This window comes from Anguilla rostrata, chromosome 10 (assembly GCF_018555375.3).
Source record: "Anguilla rostrata isolate EN2019 chromosome 10, ASM1855537v3, whole genome shotgun sequence".
In the NCBI taxonomy this organism is placed as follows: Eukaryota; Metazoa; Chordata; class Actinopteri; order Anguilliformes; family Anguillidae; genus Anguilla; species Anguilla rostrata.
This window is the reverse complement of record NC_057942.1, coordinates 35,323,017-35,342,012: the sequence shown is the minus strand read 5'-3', so window position 1 is coordinate 35,342,012 and position 18,996 is coordinate 35,323,017. Positions and strand designations below refer to the sequence as shown.

The 18,996-nt window shown below is 44.0% G+C and overlaps 2 protein-coding genes across 8 annotated transcripts; one reads left to right on the top strand and one right to left on the bottom strand.

Annotated features, from left to right (window-relative positions):
• Positions 1–1,109: 1,109 nt before the first annotated feature.
• On the top strand, positions 1,110–10,177 carry eef2l2 (eukaryotic translation elongation factor 2, like 2). Of its 2 annotated transcripts, XM_064296715.1 has the most exons (15): positions 1,110–1,361; positions 2,550–2,764; positions 3,406–3,587; positions 4,448–4,659; positions 4,757–4,941; positions 5,346–5,451; positions 5,665–5,778; positions 6,333–6,471; positions 6,585–6,780; positions 7,033–7,291; positions 7,431–7,538; positions 7,693–8,046; positions 8,367–8,549; positions 9,179–9,311; positions 9,654–10,177. In XM_064296715.1, the coding sequence occupies exons 1-15, from the start codon at positions 1,359–1,361 to the stop codon at positions 9,845–9,847; spliced, it is 2,583 nt and encodes an 860-aa protein (XP_064152785.1). In that variant the 5' UTR covers positions 1,110–1,358; the 3' UTR covers positions 9,848–10,177. The 2 variants fall into 2 exon arrangements, with proteins under 2 accessions (XP_064152785.1, XP_064152786.1); XM_064296716.1 differs by lacking the exons at positions 1,110–1,361; positions 3,406–3,587 and having other exon boundaries at positions 2,630–2,764.
• Positions 10,178–10,541: 364 nt separating this feature from the next.
• Positions 10,542–17,808, bottom strand: pias2 (protein inhibitor of activated STAT, 2). 6 transcript variants are annotated; one of them, XM_064296724.1, is made up of 15 exons: positions 17,670–17,808; positions 16,514–16,602; positions 15,386–15,625; positions 14,542–14,626; positions 14,402–14,452; positions 14,012–14,102; positions 13,641–13,775; positions 13,359–13,464; positions 12,977–13,050; positions 12,730–12,890; positions 12,502–12,635; positions 11,936–12,116; positions 11,653–11,792; positions 11,432–11,463; positions 10,542–11,285 (listed from the first exon to the last, which is right to left on the bottom strand). In XM_064296724.1, the coding sequence occupies exons 2-15, from the start codon at positions 16,530–16,532 to the stop codon at positions 11,097–11,099; spliced, it is 1,638 nt and encodes a 545-aa protein (XP_064152794.1). In that variant the 5' UTR covers positions 16,533–16,602; positions 17,670–17,808; the 3' UTR covers positions 10,542–11,096. The 6 variants fall into 6 exon arrangements, with proteins under 6 accessions (XP_064152794.1, XP_064152796.1, XP_064152793.1 ...); XM_064296726.1 differs by lacking the exon at positions 16,514–16,602 and adding an exon at positions 15,123–15,268 and having other exon boundaries at positions 17,670–17,787; XM_064296723.1 differs by having other exon boundaries at positions 15,386–15,860; positions 17,670–17,730.
• Between the last annotated feature and the right edge of the window lie 1,188 nt (positions 17,809–18,996).

Genomic DNA, 18,996 nt, shown 5'->3' with positions numbered 1-18,996 from the left:
GATGATTGTAAGAGCTGTGGAGAAAAAAAAAAAATAGTAATCGCTCATGCTCTCCATACATTGAGGGTGAAACCTCACATCAGCACCAAGAATAGGAAGGCGAGATTGGAATTTGCAAGAAAAAAAACAGATGAGCCTGATGATTTTTGGAAACAGGTCTCAAGGACAGATGAGACAAATATAAAACATTGCCAGAGTGATGGGAATGTGAAAGTTTGGAGAAATTTGGGGACTGCCCTAGACCCTTGGCATATTATTGTCAAGCATGGTGGAGGCAGTGTGATGGCTTGGGCCTGTATGGCTGCATCTGCATCTTTATTGATGATGTAGCCACTGATGGTTGCAGTAGAATTACAGAAGCGTGGTCCACCAATATTCAGAGAAATGCCACCAAATTAATTGGAAGGACGCTTATGATGCACCAAGACAATAGCCCAAAACATAAAACAAACTCAACAAAGTAGCTTATCAGGAAGAAAAGGTGAAGGTGTTAAACACAGCAAAGTCAGTCACCAGATTTAAACCCCATTGAACATGCTTTTCAGTTGTTCAAAAGGAATCTGTCCAAAACCCAAGCAAACACATAGAACTGAATGAGGTAGCGGTAAAAGCTTGGCAGAGCATCTCAGATGATCACACCATGCATCTAGTGTTGTCCAAGAGCCCCCGACTTGGTGCAGTCATGTAAGAAGTATGCAATGAAATAATGAACTTGCAAGTTAATAAATTTATAAAAACTTCCTTTGTCCCAGTACTGACTTGAAAGAGGGTAGGCTACTGTATATTGCCAATGGTACTGTTGTAATATAGTTAATTAGTTAAACAAAAATCATGAAATAAATGTAGACATTCTGAATTTTCCCTCGTCTGATACAAATATGATTAGTAGAGAAATTTGTCATGACTGTCCCAATTCTTTTGCATTTAACTGTGCGTGGGCGCACATATGGTGTATATATTTATATTTTATATATTTCAGTAAATGTAAATGTGATTAAATGAAAAGGTTTGTTAAACGTATATGTCTTTTGTGCTTGTATGAACGTATGAGGCTCCTCGAGCGTTGTTTAAAACGCTAGGATTTGTCTACCGCTAGTAGCTGGACCTGCGCATCGCTTCCACAGACGGGCAAAACCGCGTAGTTTTTATTCTGACGGGAGACAGTTATCGGTCGGATATCTGGGTCATATCGGTCCATATGACTTTTTCCACATGACCTCCACTGTACGGGGTGCCGCAGCATAAACTAAGATTCTACGTCATATTCACCCTCTTTTCCCCGAAGTCCTCCAGCGGAGAGGTGCAACCCGTATCTGCAACCGAAGGCCGAATCTCGAATTGGGGAGTTATTCGCCAAAATGGTGAGTATTTCTATTTAGCCATGTAATTTGTTATCACGACACAACTCCGAATACCATTATGTCGTGTGGTTGAAGCATAATGGGCTGTTTTATACGATTTTGGGCGTTTATATAAATTGTGTTTTCGATGACGTAATAACTATGGCAAGTGCAAGAACTAGAGCTGATGTTCAATATTAAAAGAAACACAATCATTTGAATTTTATCGGTGACCATTTTCGTTGGGGATGTTTTTCAAAAGTAGAAAATACAGCAACAAGGACACGTTTAGAGCACACACTAGATTGCTAGTTCAGTAGATAGCCTAATAAAATATTTCCATATTATTAGTCAACGTTGTTCTTCTTGGCTAAAATATTAAATAAATAAATAACTATATAGAAATGAACTAACTCATTCGGTGATTTTAACACGTTGTGTCTCGGTGTTTCCAGTTTTATTTTAAACAGTGTTTAGATTTGTGTGCAGTTATTTTTGGAGTATCTTGTGTCCCTGTAGGGGTATAAAGAAATTGGAATAATGTTACCCCCCTGTTATAAATAGCGAGTGCCCACCCACTTCTCCTCGCGTCAATCGTAGCTAACTTGATTTGCATGTTGTTATATGTTGAGATAGCGAAGCTTCTGGAACATAATAGGACATATTTTCATTTTAATCACGTTATTATTAGTTTTTTCTAGAATTCATCTTAAATAACGTTGCATGCTACAGTGCGGTGTTGCTGTCGTGCCGAGTATGGCGAGGGACGGTGTACTTCTGCAGTTAGCCTTCATTGTGGGATGATGGTGGCTGTGTTACTGCGGCAAATGTTATTTTGTATGAAATACATCTCAGTAGTTCCTCCTATGTACTCACATTTTCAAACAAGTGTAATATATTTTCCTTTAAAACAGTCTTTAGAAGGTGGCATCTTGTTGTATTGCAGAATGCCATAACTGTAAAAAAAAATTACCGGCGGTGTGCAGTATTGCAACAGGGCCTGCGTAATCTTTTATACTCCTCTCCCCTTCCCCTAGTACCTAAACATAGGATAACAGTGCAGTGCAGCAATAGCATGACTTTGTAATAACTCGCCCCCCAAAAACACACACACACCACCACCACCAAAATGCTCATGTTTTTCAGCTGTACATTTTGCTGACTTTTTGTAAACAATGCATGTTTTTTTTTGTAATTTCTTCCTAATAGGTGAACTTTACAGTTGACCAGATCCGGGCGATCATGGACAAGAAGTCCAATATTCGGAATATGTCTGTGATTGCCCATGTAGATCATGGAAAGTCTACTTTGACAGACTCTTTGGTGTGCAAGGCAGGCATTATTGCCTCTTCGCGTGCTGGAGAGACCAGATTCACTGACACAAGGAAAGACGAGCAAGAAAGATGCATCACCATAAAGTCAACGTAGGTATTCCTTTAGGTGACCGGAATTTGTGTGCATTGGTGTTGAATGTTATTGAATCAGAGCCCAGCATTTTTATCTCAAACCAACCTATTACCACTGTTGGCAATAACAAGAAAAGTATATTCATAAATGGATGTACTGATTGCACAATAGTTTGATTAGTGCATTAGTAGTCTCCATTTTTCAGACAAAATACTATCTATTAACTGTTTGATTACTCGTAAGGTAATGCACTTCAGATATCCAGGTATTTGGTGCGTACATATTTTTGGGTATTTTACTTTCTGTTGTTTGTAACTACAGCCAAGATGGTGGAGTTGCCGGTTACTTCGCAAAACGGCACCAAGGTTGTAAACGCATGTAAGGTGAAACAGATTCACAGGTCATGCACTGGGCCGTGGTAAAGAACAAACAAACGGCATATTTTTTTCACCTTACATGGGTCGCACACCTCTTATTAGATTGTTTAAAAGTGGAATTTAAGTCGTTTCCATTAACGCAAGTTTGCCAAGCTTCACAGTAGTGCCAGCTCACAAAATGCTTTAAACAGCAGCTAATGCATTTCACTGTGTAGGGAATGTGTGGCCTGTGGACTTCCCCTTGCAGTTAACGGTGTTGTTATGTGTCGCCTTCCTTACAGAGCTATTTCTCTGTACTATGAGCTCAAAGACAATGACTTGGCCTTCATCAAACAATGCAAGGATGGCTCTGGTTTCCTCATAAACCTGATTGACTCTCCTGGTCACGTCGATTTCTCCTCCGAAGTGACTGCTGCACTGCGGGTCACAGATGGTGCACTTGTAGTAGTAGACTGTGTATCAGGTACGACAGTACTTGGCTTCAGATCAAGCTGAAATACTTTTCCACCTGTTACACAGAGTACCATGCATCAAATATCCTTGGCTGCTGCATGAACACAACAGGTGCGCCTGTTAGGCTAAATAAAGCATTATTTCCGTTGCAGGTGAATGTAAATATGAAAGATGGATTATATGGAGATATGCAATTCTTTTTCAGTGTGTATATAGTGTCCCTTAATGTGAATGCAAATAGAACAGACAAAACATTTTTATTCTTGCATAAACAGTTTAATAGAAAACATCAGGGCTTATGCTTTTCTCTCAACAGTTACATTGTGCATAAATGTACAGTTTATTGCATATTAGACATAATGTTGAAACATTAATGTTATTCGTTCAATGTAAGGTTTTCAGATCTGGGAGTACAGTTATATCTGTGCATTGCAGGTTTAATTGCTTGAGTTATTAGTTGAAGTAACAAAATCACTCACTCTTGGGAATAAACAGTACATTTGTCTTGTTTTGTGGGACACCTGATATCACGGTTCATGCTGGTGCTGTTGCCCCTTCATCATTAGTTTGAGAACATTTCATGATCTCAAATGACAGTAATTGTAGAAGTTCAACCAGGTCAGCTGTTTTCCATAGCCTTGACCTCTTTTCAACATTGCTTCTACTGCAGCAACGCAAGGCCTGAAACATATTTCTTTAATTTTAATGCGTTTAGAGAGTGAGCTGTATTTTTACAATGCAGTAAATTTCCCTCGTGAAATAGTAAAAACGCAGCATGACCTCACTTCCTGTGAAAATGTCAGTGTGGAATTAAGCACGACGGAACATTAGGGAATGAGTGACATCGTGAGTGTGTGTCTGTCACTCCAGGTGTGTGTGTGCAGACGGAGACCGTGTTGAGGCAAGCCATCGCCGAGAGGATCAAGCCGGTCCTGATGATGAACAAGATGGACCGGGCACTGCTGGAGCTTCAGCTGAAGCCCGACGAGCTATTCCAGACCTTCCAGCGGATCGTGGAGAACGTCAACGTCATCATCTCTACCTACGGAGAAGGGGAGCACGGACCAATGGGCAACATCATGGTGAGTCTCACAAGCCAGGGCTGAAAACAGGGGTGGGAGAGTGTCGTTCAGCCCCCCGAAATCCTGGCGTGACTCTCTGCTCCTGCGTGGAATCCAGGTGGACCCAGTGGTCGGCACCGTCGGATTCGGGTCGGGCCTCCACGGCTGGGCCTTCACCCTGAAGCAGTTTGCCGAGATGTACGTTGCGAAATTCACCGCCAAGGGTGAGAAGAAGGCGGATCTGCCCCCAGAAGAGCGTGCCAGGAAAGTGGAGGACATGATGAAGAAGCTATGGGGAGACAAGTGAGTTCTTTCACCTGGACTAGTGCTGGAGAGCCGCAGGGTCAGCTGGTTTTTAGCTGTCGATCAGGTTCATTGATCCATTAAAGCAGCTGAAATCACCTCATCTGCTTTCCTCTGTCTAAATTGGTTTCTGAATTTAAGGTGAATACAAAAACCAACAGATCCTGTTCAGGTCCAAGGCTATAGACTCCTGGTCTGGACAAATGTTTTGTTTAGTAATGGGGAACCTCCTGAAACCTTGTAAATCATGGTAATGTTTCCATAATGGTTATGGTTCCATAAGTCTATGACATTTGCTGGCAATGTTTGTAGGAAAATGTTATATAACATTTCATTAATTATTAGAACTGCATGATTTTCAAATGGCTCAGTTTTTTATCCAGTGGGGATGTGTATTCTTGCAGGTACTTTGATCCTGCAGCTGGAAAATTCAGCAAGACGGCAACTAATGCAGAGGGCGCTAAGCTCCCAAGAACATTCTGCCAACTTGTTTTGGATCCCATCTTTAAGGTGCCTGTGTTACTTCAAATTACACATCTTCTTTGCCATCATCATTTGCTAGACAGGCCTTAAAGAAGCCCAGTGGAGCCTATAGGATTTTCTGGAATGATTTAGTGTTACCAGGCAAAAATAGTTTCTCCTTTTCTTGTATTTATGTCAGTTCTCCAGCTACTCTTTAACAGGCGACAAATGTATTTTGACTTTGGGTGCTCTTCGTGACAGGTATTTGATGCCATCATGAACTTCAAGAAGGAGGAGACTCAGAAGCTGATTGAGAAGCTGGACGTTAAGCTGGATGCAGATGACAAAGAGAAGGAGGGGAAGCCACTGTTGAAGGTACTGTGTGCTGAAATGGAGGACCATTAGATAAGTCTAACAAATCCTGAATAAAAAAAATTGAATCTATACTGCATGCTAATTGTGGTCTTAATAGAACAGTGAAAACATTTTTAGGGATCAGGCAATAAGATTTGGCGATAAACCTGCTCTTTATCTATATTATGTATAGATTCAGGATTAATTTGCTAAAAAAATCCTAATTCTTTTTTTATGTTTAATGGTCGGTGCAGCACAGCAAATTTAGCTTTGAGGGCTGAAATAGAGGTTGCTGGTTCACTTAGAGCACTGTTGTTTTACCCTTTAACAACACAAATCTTGAAACCAGGTGTGTACATGACATGAAAATAAAGTGTAATTGCTAAAAAATAAATACAAACGATAAGGTAATCTTCTAAGTAAATAAATGTTTTTTTCTTGTCACTGATTTAATTTCCGTGTGATGGATGCATGTTGAGGATGAGTGTTGGTAAGTGCTGTGTCGTATGTACTGAGGCTCTGTAAGTATAAAGATGTTCAGTAAGCGTGGTAACGCCGCGTGCCCTGTCACTCAGGCTGTGATGCGCCGCTGGCTGCCCGCGGGCGAAGCCCTGCTCCAGATGATCACCATCCACCTGCCCTCCCCCGTCACGGCGCAGAAGTACCGCTGCGAGCTGCTGTACGAGGGACCGGGAGATGATGAGGCCGCTATGGGTGAGCGAGCTGCCTTTTATCACACACACACACACACACACACGTACACATGCACAAACACCCTTTCTCTCCCATCAACCGTCTTCAGTGACGTTCTCGTGGGCCTACTGCAGGCGTTAAGAACTGCGACCCCAAGGCTCCCCTCATGATGTACATCTCCAAGATGGTTCCCACCACCGACAAGGGCCGCTTCTACGCGTTCGGCCGCGTCTTCTCCGGCATAGTCGCCACCGGGCAGAAGGTGCGCATCATGGGCCCCAACTACACTCCTGGGAAGAAGGAGGACCTGTACCTGAAGCCTATCCAGAGGTCCGTTTGACTTAGGGCCAACACAACTCACTTTGTGTATACACATATGTTCTATTGTAATGAATGTCTCGTAAGAACTGTTTAACTTAGTGATTTTTTTTTCTTTTCCTTGTTTATAATTAATATTAAATTTTATTTGGGCTATATGTTGCATAGATTGTGACACTGTTGTTGCTTGCGTGGGTACATGGGTGTGCAGAAGATGACCGGGCTGGTTCTCACATGGAGGATCGATCTCTCCCGCTACCGTAGGACCATTCTGATGATGGGCCGCTACGTGGAGCCCATTGAGGACGTGCCCTGTGGGAACATCGTGGGGCTGGTGGGCGTGGACCAGTTCCTGGTGAAGACGGGCACTATCACCACCTACGAGCAGGCCCACAACATGCGCGTGATGAAGTTCAGCGTCAGCCCCGTGGTTCGCGTTGCCGTGGAGGCCAAGAACCCCGCCGACCTGCCCAAGCTGGTGGAGGGCCTCAAACGCCTGGCCAAGTCGGACCCTATGGTCCAGGTAGGCCTGAACTTCTCTAAACATATTTGGTTTCATCTGCCCTTGCTCGATTGGTCGATTGGTGTGAAAAATGGGAGGAGCAGTTGGGTTTCCTTTACCAGCATTTGCTGACGCAGTGTGTTTGACCTGTGCACTACAGTGTATCATTGAAGAGTCAGGGGAGCACATTGTGGCTGGTGCCGGAGAGCTTCATTTGGAAATCTGTCTTAAAGACCTGGAGGAGGACCATGCTTGCATTCCCCTTAAGGTGAGCATCTCTCTCTGGCGTCTTCATTGGAAATGTATTCCGTTCGGCTCGTTAAAAAACGATTGACGCAAATACTGCACGTCTTGTTCAAGCCCCGTTTATAGATGCAAATTTGTGACTCGTGACAAACCACAGAGGCCTCTGGTTTCCGCAGAAATCCGACCCGGTGGTGTCTTACCGCGAAACGGTCAGCGACGAGTCGGACCAGGTGTGCTTGTCCAAGTCTCCCAACAAGCACAACCGGCTGTACCTGAAGGCGCGGCCCTTCCCAGATGGGCTGGCGGAGGACGTGGACAAGGGCGACGTGAGCGCCAGGCAAGAGCTCAAGCAGCGCGCCCGCTACCTGGCCGAGAAGTACGAGTGGGAGGTCGCCGAGGCCCGCAAGATCTGGTGCTTCGGGCCCGACGGGTTGGGACCCAACATGCTGGTGGACATCACCAAGGGAGTGCAGTACCTGAACGAGATCAAGGACAGCGTGGTGGCCGGGTTCCAGTGGGCGACCAAAGAGGTGAGGGGGGGCTTAAAAACATCCTCATCTGCCCTTATTTTTTTTGAAGAGGACGACTAGATAAAGACATTGAGTTATTTTTACATTTTTTGTAGTTTTGATGCTCAATATTATGTTGCAATTACAGAATTCCTGAAAGACTTGGACGCAGTTATTTTTGTAATGCGAGGGAATTATAATTTGGTATTCCATATTGTTTTGTTTTTTTTAAACTGTAGGCCACCTTTAAATGGTAAAAGCAGCTCTGTAAATGCTGCTAAATTCATGATGTACTAATTTGGTAAATGATTTTCATTTTTCGCATCACTTCTTTCCCTCAGGGCGCCCTGTGCGAAGAGAACATGCGGGCGGTGCGCTTCGACATCCACGACGTCACCCTCCACGCCGACGCCATCCACCGGGGCGGGGGCCAGATCATCCCCACGGCCCGCCGGGTGCTGTACGCCTCGGTGCTCACTGCCCAGCCCCGGCTCATGGAGCCCATCTACCTGGTGGAGATCCAGGTGATCGAACGCCATCAATCCTGTGCCATCACAATGTCATATAAATAAGGGACAAGCACAGTGAAGGGGACTTATAGCTTCACACCGCTTATTATGGCTGTACTGAAAAAATTGTTTTAATAACCAGGAACATCTGCCAATTTGCCTTTCTTGGTTTCGTAACCGATTTCAGATTGTGTCATTCAAACTCTTTTTCAGTACGCAGAATAGTTCTCCTGCTCTTCACCCACGGGAATTTATGCAAATTGAATAATTTAACAACTGTACTGTAGTTGCAGTAATTTGTTTAAAACTGATCTGCAAAGGCTCCTGTGTTCAGATGTTGTGTCACTGTTCATCCGTTCGAGAGGCGGGATGGCAAGCACTGACAGCAGTGCGTCACACTGTAGAGAAAGGTGGCTTCTCCAGTGTGAAAATGGTTCCATACTTTGGAGTATGCATACCAAGCCAAAGCTAAATTTCATCTTAAGGCACAAGGCAATGTTATTAATGGTGAAGTTTCCCCTTCTTCTTTTGAGAAAGAATGCTTACATTTCTTTGTGCATTTGTATGGAGCAATTGGAGAATATAATGTAATTTGGTTCAGATAATTTTATTCTTTAATTTTGTGGAAAACTCCTACCTTACAGTGCCCAGAACATGTCGTCGGAGGCATCTACGGTGTCCTGAACAGGAAAAGAGGCCACGTTTATGAAGAGTCCCAGGTTGCAGGAACACCCATATTTGTGGTGAAGGCATACCTGCCCGTCAACGAATCATTTGGTAAGTTCACCAACACTCCGCACACAAATAACACTAAAAATAAAACATTTTGAACATAAAAGCCTTTTTTCAAAGCAGAACAAGGGGCAACTGCAACCATCTAAGCAGGTCGTGTTTGATCCAGTAGGCCAGAGAACTGCAGAAAACTACAGCAGCTACACCCGATCTGATAAGGAGCAGTTCTGTGCTTTAGGGGTTTGAAACTAAAGTTCAACTCCTGTGAAGTTGGTTGCAGTCACTCCAAATTGTTTTTTTTCTGTGTAAATGACCAGAAAATGGTTGGTAATGTTGACGCTCGAGACCTCATACAAGTGCTGTTAACGGAGACCGTGCCTCGAACAGGTTTCACGGCGGACCTGCGGTCCAACACGGGCGGTCAGGCCTTCCCTCAGTGCGTGTTCGACCACTGGCAGATCCTGCCGGGCGACCCCTACGACGACAACAGCCGGCCCAGCCAGGTGGTGGCCGAGACCCGCAAGCGCAAGGGCCTGAAGGAGGGGATCCCGCCCCTCGACAACTACCTGGACAAGCTGTGAGCGCCGGGAACTCCCTGCTGCACAGACCCCGCCGCGCTAGCACTGTAGCGCTAGCAGCGTAGCGCTCCGATTCAAATGTAAAAAAAAAAAAACTGCGCTGCGCTGCAGAGTAATAAACGCTAAACCACTACAAAAGGGAAGATAAAGCAAACGATAAAACTATTCTAAAAAAAAAAAACAGGCTACAGCTCCATTGAAACACTCTTTTTCTGTGCGGTCACCTTATCAAATAAAAATGAGCAGCTTGCTTCGTGTGGGCGTTTACAGAAAAAAACGAAACCTCGCTGCCTTTGTGCTTTTCTTTTCGCTCTGATAAAATGTTAAATCAAATTAGAATGCTCGTTTCATATTTCTATGACAACCACAGCCGGAATGCACAACTCCCCCCCCCCCCCCCCACTGACCCACACAGACTTGACGCTTTCTGTTTTATAACAAAGGCCTTACTTTACAAAAGGAAAGGATTCCACACAATAAACCCATTTGTGTTATGTTAACTCTCGTACAGTACTTGTGTATGAGTGAATTTCCCTGTCAATTGTAGCTGTCAATGTACACTCATCCAAGGCAAAGAAAATCAGCACTGTATGACTGCATCTTTTGTAAGGGACACTTGGATTACCTAATTTGGGAAACGGTGAATATGCATGATTGACAGCTGAGGACACAATTGCACCAAGCACAGACGCAGCGGTTTCTATTAACTGGGAAAATGTTTAATCCACTGGAGGACAGACAAGTCCAGTCCTTGAAGTCCCTTTATAAAATTAACTGCTGACACAATGCGGTAATACCCATTACAAACAAACAAACAAACAAACAACCATATAAGTGCAAAGAGCTGAACTGCTGGTACAATCCAAGCAACCGACAACTTTTCTCTGCAGATGACCTCAGGCAGACAGAGAGGCCTTTCCCCCCCCAACACACGTGTGCCACGCGTGTCCGGGAAGCTCATTTTATTGCTATATAACAGACTTGGCCTAGACAAAGAGAAACGAAAGTTGCATCGTATTAATCGGTTAATATCACGTCGAAGTTGAGCTGGCTCCCCGAGTGCTTGCGTCACACGTTCTGAGAACCGACCGTCGAAAGAAAATACATTTACACACAACTGCTCAACATTCAACAGGCCACAGGCTGTCCTCCTTTACCCAACTCCTGGAAATTTCATTTCAGTGAAAAGGCAATGTACACAATTATTATTTTTAAATATAAAATAACCATCTTTCGTGGGCATGGGCATGGCTTAGTCCAGGGAGATGATGTCAGAGATGCTGGTCCCGCATCCTCCTGTGATGACCCCGGTCTCGCTGTGGGAGGAGCTGGTGCTGTGGGCGGGGCCGTCGTACTGGCTCGAGGCGGGCATGAGGGTTCCGCCGGAGGCGGGGCTCAGCAGGGTGGGCGGGGCCAGAGACACCGGTGTGCGGTAGTGCTGCTGGACACGGAGGAAAAGTCTGGTCATGCGCTTGTGCTTCTTCGCACAGAGGGAAGCTAACTGAGCATCAGAGCTAATGATGGTATGATTACACTGTCAATCACTAATTGCAGATGTCAAATTTTGGGTGGATGCATTTTACATACCTGTGGGTCTCCTTGAAATAACGAGAAAAAATCTAGATTTGGGGGAAAAAAAAGTTGTGTCAGCCACGGGAGAGATAACGTAGCAAACTTTTCATGTGATGCAGACATGTACACTTAGAAAACGTAATTCCTCCAGTGTGATATAGTTCTATCAATTTTGCACTTAGCATACACAGAAACAGAAACAGAAAAAAAATTGCTTAAAGCTTGAAAGGTCTTACTTTGCATGTCTGCAGGAATTGTGGATAAGGTAGAGTGGTGGAATGGAACTGCGTATTCGGCCAGTGAGGACGCTAGGTAGGACGTGTCCAAGGTCTGGATGTTTGGCACTCGCATCGTTGATGGCTGGTAGGTCAAAACCCTGAAGAAGTAAATGTGTGGGAAAAAAAAAGAAACACAAATAAAGGTTTATCTTTTCCACATGAAGTATCGGGCAATTTAAGTTATGCTAGCACTTTCCATATGGTAGTATGGGGCCTGAAAAAGTCAGCTGTGGTAACTGACCCCTTCCCATGAATCTCCTCAGGCTTCGCCATGTAGAGGCACCTCTTCTTGAGTGGGGGGTCTTCCTCCTCTGGCTCTTCCTCGGAAGAGCTCTCCAGAGTGAGGTCGATGATGTCGGGCTTCTTGGCACTGCTGGGCTCGCTGGGGGGTACCACGGCACACTGTCTGACCAGACTGGAGCCTGAGGACAAGCAGCAGTGCAGCTTAAAGAGTCTGCTTGAATACAGCCATGCCTCAAATACAGACCTCTGCTACATGCATAATCTACACCACGATACCTTCACATTCCTGATGTATTCATACGTCCTTAACAAGCGTATGGCTGGACAAACAGACTGTGTCTGTAGCAACAGCGTTGCATTAACACTATTAATGCCACTGATTGGCCAGAGGTTTAACTCAGCTGGTGTCCCAGGCTTAAATGAGTGCTGATTAGAGGGGAAGCAGTAACAGCACTACTGGCCTCGAGGTCCAGATTTGAGCACCAGTGGCTTAGCACCTTGGCTAGCAGCTTTCCTGCAGGAAATGCTGCATTACAAACTTCCAGAACCGCCTCCGGTGCTTACTTTCCACTTTCGGGATACAATGCGACGACACCTTCAGGGCCTCCTTCTTGGGTTTCATGGAGCACCAGGACCCGTCTTCTTGGAACTTGATCTCGTCGAAGTCCGAGCAGCTGTTGAGGATCTCCATGAAGAGCCTACGGGAGAAACGAGACGGGCTCAGACGCGGAGGGGCCCCTCGTCGTTAGAAACGCCGCGCGCCGGCGTCAGCGGACGGCGGTTCCGGCTCACCCGTCGATGATGAGCGTCTCGTAGGCGGCCTTCTTGTCGCAGACGGGGCAGATCCAGGTGGGCTTCTTCTCGTTCATCTGCAGGTAGAGCGCCGCGTCGAAGCACTGGAGGTGCGAGCAGGTGGCCGCTCGACACGGCACCGTCAGCCGCATTTTACCCAGCTGCAAAACAGCAAAAACCGTTCAACTTCACATGCTGAAAGCGCATCTTTTACAATGGGGTTTTTTTTTAAGTGATGGAAACTCACCGGACACATAAGAGAGACCCGTAAACTGGTTGTGGCTACCTCACTGTCGGGGTCTGCGGTCAGCTTTTCTTTTACTGAAACAAACGAAAAAGACACTGAGGTTCAAAGCCTGCTGGAAGAAGTGAGGAGAGCTCTTTAACAGCACTCAACACTGTGAGTCCAACAGCTGAACAGATACTGTGTAGCAAAGAATACGGTAAACTTTTGAACAAACGTTGAGTTGTACTTTGTGATTCAACACTCCTCCTACAACTAATAGCCAAAAGATCAGCCAGAGTTGTGAGAAATGTGAGAAATGTGTGATCCGAACATTAACATTAAACAGACTCTTCCATCAGTATAGCAATACTTATTTTTATGATGCGCTGACTGAGCGTATTACTTAGTGCCCTTGAGTGATCGGGGTTCCGGATGCCCTTCATTTTCAACCTCTGCAGCAGGAGCGAAGACGTAAGCTGCCGCACCAGGTACACAGAAATGGAGTACGTCTGCAAGGAAAGCGCAAGAGAAGGGTATTTCATCAGCAATACGCTTCAGCATTCTGAACTGGCCAAACGTCTAAGTGGCTTTGGATGCATGGGAGAGGGGCGTTTGAAGGCCCAGCATGCTGGAGGTTACTCTGAAGTAAACCCTGAATGGAAAGAACTATGAAATGGCACCTTACCTTTCCAATTTCAGGGGCCCACGTGATTGAAATCTGATTGGGCACAGCAGAGGATAACCTGACCAGGGAAGTGATGTTGAGAGGCCTGCCCGGTCGCTTCTGTTCCACTCCGTTCTTTGGAGGTGGAGCATAACCCTGCGGCAAAAGCAAGGACCATTCACAACTCATTCGCATTTGCAGAGGTACCAGAAAACAGGAGTCAAGTTACTTTTTACCTATTAAACCATTTTTAATTCTACATAGTGATCCATTTGAAGAATTCACAATGTTTTGTGCACTTTAGTAAATGACGTCAAAGCCAAAAATTCAGTATTCACACTAAATGTGTAGTTGAATAATATGTTGAGTAAATAGAGGCAGTTGTCACACACCGGCAGAGGGAAAAGCTTCCCGTTCACTTTAATGCACAAACTGTTGGGGTAATTGTCTTCTTGAAGGCAACTGGTCTCTGCAAGGCAAAACCTGACACCAAACAAAGAAGATATATTAGACAGTTGGAGAACACACAAATACATACTGGAACAGCAAAAAATAAATAAATAAAAATAATATATATTTTTTAAATGGCCTCATGGGAGACAGCAACAAAAATATAGTTTATCTGAAGAAATTTAAAGTTTTTCAACGATCAAGTAAAAATTTATTTTCTGTGACAAAAGTTGCACATTGAAACACCCAGTAGGTAACAATGCAACATTTCTAATCCTTACAGTGCACCTGCTGTCTCTACATGGCAGTGCTGTGGTAGGAGTTTGTGTTACCTCAGCTGAATCTGGACCATGTAGTCTCTTCTGCCACCTGGGAGGAAATCCCTATGACAACAGAATTAAAAAAAATGTTTTATGTAGTGTCCAACTAATAATGAACTACTTGAGGAGCTTTAGGGAAAGAGAACCCTTACCTGGAAATGCAGACTTCTCTGACCTGTTGTGGGGTCAGGGCGAAGATGAAGTGCTTCTCCTGAAAGCGCTGGATACTACTGGCCCCTGCCATGAGATATCAAAACAATGTTCTCTAAGTGCCAACTATGTGGCAAAATAAAACTTCATGAAGTACATTTCATAGGCAGTTTGTAACTCAAAGCGCACACAAAACTGTGAAATGGTCTAGTTCATGAAAAACATGCATTTCTATAAGTATTATTATCAAAATTATTATTATTATCATCATCTCAGAACAACTTTGATGACCATGCCTTTAAAATTTCCACAGCAGGTGTTACACACAAGGTAAGCTTCCCACCATTCAACAAAAACTCTGTCGAAAACAATCTCTTTGTGTTTGTGAGAGGAATTTATGCAAATGCAATTCATTCTAAAAAACCCAAAATGCTGGTGGGGCACAATGGTTTTCAGCACTAACAGATGAGAGGCCTCATTTAATATTTGCTCCCAGGTCAGACCAGGATAATAAGATGGCACGAAGAACCCTCTGACACGGCACTTCCTTGGGAAAACAGACAATCCTAACAGTATCGGACACCTGCTGCCTGCTTTTCTCTACAAGGTTTTCCAAGCCCTCTGCAGTCATGTGAGAGCTGAACATGCTCGGGCAAATGTCCATATGGATCTCCGATAATCAGTCTGACACAACGGCCCCGGACCATCAGTCTCTATACTTCAGTGGAGCTGAAATACAGAAGGTAAACACAGGCATGCCCAAGCTGTTGAACGCACTGGCCAAAAAACACAGGGCAAGAGGGCTTCCACGCACTCTCGGGCACGCTCCATACAAGGGCCACTAACCCAGGCTCGAAGGCTTGATCAGGACGTCCAGGACGTCGTAGAAGGGGAGGGGCTTCATCTGGACGTCGGGGTGGACGGGGGGGACGGGGGCCGCCGACTGCTGCATGTCCATGCCGGGCTTGGCGTCGTGCAGCAGCGCCGAGCCGCGGGCCGCTACCACCAGGTGCTGCGGCGCGGGGAGGGAGCCCCGCGGCTGCCGGGCGCCGAGCGCGAGCTCCGGGTCCAGGGCGGGGGGGCTGCCTTCCAGGGAAAAGACGGAGGGCTTGAGAGAGGACAGGTGGGGAAGACTGTCTACAGTTCGGGGGTAGCGCCGTCGATAGAGCTCCTTGATTTTGATCTGCACCGCCGGACTGCACCCGCTCTTTAGCAAATGCAAGGCCCGCAGGAGCAGCTCATGCTTGCGACCGCTCTTGTTCCGTCCGGCAAAGCCCAACAATACCTGTAGCTCTGACACTCGGAAACTCGATACCATATTCTGGAAATTAAATAGACAGACACATAAAAACATGGCACTGATATAGTTGATTAGTCAAATGGCATAAAAGAATGGCAACAAAAAAATGAAGATCCATCCCACCAAAACCGACTCAGGCAAAATGGAACAATTCCAGTTCTCACAATTTTATCTTTTTTTTCAAGTGTCCGAGGTAGAAATTGAACCGTATGAAAATTTCCTGTGGCCTTTGTCGTTGAGGCCACAGGATTTTCAAGAACTGGAATTGTTCATGAAAGCAATGAAAATGCAGAAAAGGCAAGAGGCTTGCAGTTAAACAGATCCCGTTAATGCAATTCCCAAAAATTCCATTCCCATGCCATTAATCAATGGCATAGTCACACATAATTTTTCAGTCTTACTGAGTGTGCATGGCAACAATCAGCATTTTTTACTCAGTATCAATCCAGAGGTGAACAAGACCAGCCAAACAACTATCCAAGTTAACTCAGTTAATTAGTATATAACCCACTTATACCCAGATATATCTAACGACATAGATAGTTTGCAATTAGTTAGAGACATGAACAGAGGACTGCACTGAGTCTTTCCCTCTATCGTATCTGAAGTCATGACCCTCCCAATCAAACCCATTCCGAAACCCACAGAAGAAAAGTAAGAAAACCCCGACTGACCCTTCATTATATGGTCCATGCTTGATTGTTCTTACGTGTTTATCCTTTTTTTCCTTTACAAATCCTTACCAAATGTGACCGTAATGCATCTAAAATGTTAAGAATAATGCCAAACCCATTAGCTAGCTCGGAGGAAAACAAACACAGTAGACAAAACGTATGTTATGTGATCAATGTAGAAAACACGTTCGCTAGACTAGCTAACTTGGCTATTAAAGAGGTATGGTTAACGCTAGCTAGCTATTTTTGACGTAAACAAAATAAAACAGCAAACTTTACCGTGGGACAACGAGGAATTGTGGAACAGTGGTGTACAGTATGCATTAACGTTTACTAGCTTGCTAATCTGCAGCTAGACTAGAGTTAATTATTAGTGTTTTTCTTTTCTATACTATTAATTTAGCTAGCTCAATGCTACTATAGTCAAGACCGAGACTAGACACGCTGACGTTAAGTTGTACCAACAGCTGGATAAATTAGCCAGCATAAACAAAAGAGTAGCAAGCTAGTAAACAGATTCAAAACAGGGCACATAAGTCATAACTAAACATTCCACAATTCCACCCCATTCCGTATTTTAAATTATTCCAATGACACAAAATGACCTTCTTCATCAAGTTAAATATGAATACGCTTTCACGTTTCAGCAAGACACGTATGGTTTCAGCCAGTCACCTAGCCAGACAAACTACAGTACATGATCTGCCCGGCTAGCTCACATGCTAATAATTTCAATATAGCTTGCTCATAAAAAAGTAGAAATTTCGAAGTGTAACAGATTATTTGGCAAACAAAACAACCTATAATAAAGTTCACGGTGTCGAACTGTATTGCTGATGGAAATGTTATATAACTAGTAAACTGTGTTTAAAGCTGATTAATAACACACGGGTAAATTCAACCATCAGTTAACGTTAATTCGTTGGGTTGCTAGTAGTGGCATTATGCTTAGTTTGCTAACAAACGTATAGTTTAATCAGTTCTACTTCAATAGGAGCAGAGGCCAAAACGATCTAGTACACATCCGGTTCATCATTAAAAATGGAAACCGTGAATATAATTGCTTAAAAGAAAATAATGTGTGAACACTCTATACTGTGATGCTGACATAATAAACCAGATTTAAGACTATCGGCTATTATAGTATTTTTCCTACCCTCAGCTCCTCAAAATCCGCCATTTTCTTTCCGCGACCATCCTGCACTGCTACAGGGGCACTGATCACGTGACAACAGTAAAATTCGGAAGCCCTGGCCGAAACGGAGATCCCCGAACAATCAGCTGGTTAGTGTGGAACGCAAAACTGTGATGTGGACGTGCAATAATAGCTTACCTACTAAAGGTACTACAAGGACGAATCCGTTTCAGAATTTAGTGCCAACTTCTGATCTTGATTATATATCTAGCTGTATCATCTGACACAGATCTGACACTTGTATGAGCACCAGCTACAACTGCTTACTGCAAGTGTGTCCTAAAGACGTTGCTGTGGTCATACAGGAGTGAACCAGCGAAGTTTACTGAGCTGTCAGAAAACTAAAACTAAGGCTGGAACGAAAACCAGCACACAGATCTATACCCTAGGACCGGAGTTGTACACTATGCTCCAAACAACCATTTTAAGGAGCTTAGATGTTAAGAAACTTTGATTTTGGTTACAATGAATATGAACTGATAAGGTGGTCTCTATTTGAAGGACAAATCAAAATAAATGTCTCATTTTACAGATCCAAAATTTATGAAAACTATAGCCTCTACAGGGACATCGTTGCCATAATGAAGCTTCAATCGACAGACCACAGTATAGAGAAAAAATGCTTGTGGCAGGAATCATACAAATTAACTTTAAGCCATTAAATAATTTTCTACGAGGAAATTAGTATAGTTGTGCATACTATATTCCGTGAAATCCCCAAAATAGATTATTATTATTATTATCATCAATAATAATAATAATAATAATAATAATAATAATAATAAATTGTGGTCAAATTTGAGGTAAATGCTACCTTCAATTGTCATACACTATTCAACATTTTCTTTTACAGTACATAGCGGTGGCATGCATTATAAATTAGCCAGCTAATTTTACGTTCAGAAAACAAACTGTTTATTTGTGAGATTTAATTTGGAGGTTCTAGCAGTCACCTATCCTATGGTGCTTGCTAGTATCCTTCAGCACATATTTTCCTTTCAGCTTATTTCCAACATTTCTTCCTGATTTCGGAACTCCCTCAATTCGAGATTCCTTTGACTCAGCGCTTGATTATAGGGCAATGTGGATATTTTGTCCATGGCTGATTTGTCTGACTCCACCCGCTTAGTTTTAGATTTCAGGTGTGCTTATGTCGGTGTGGCCAATCAGCGGTGATTCCTGCTCAGGAACACCTGGTGTAGGCTCTATAAAAGACCCTGTAATTCACCTCTCTGGTTGTCTCTCTATATAAGGGGGGACACTGGAATGTTATTGCCCTACAGTCAAC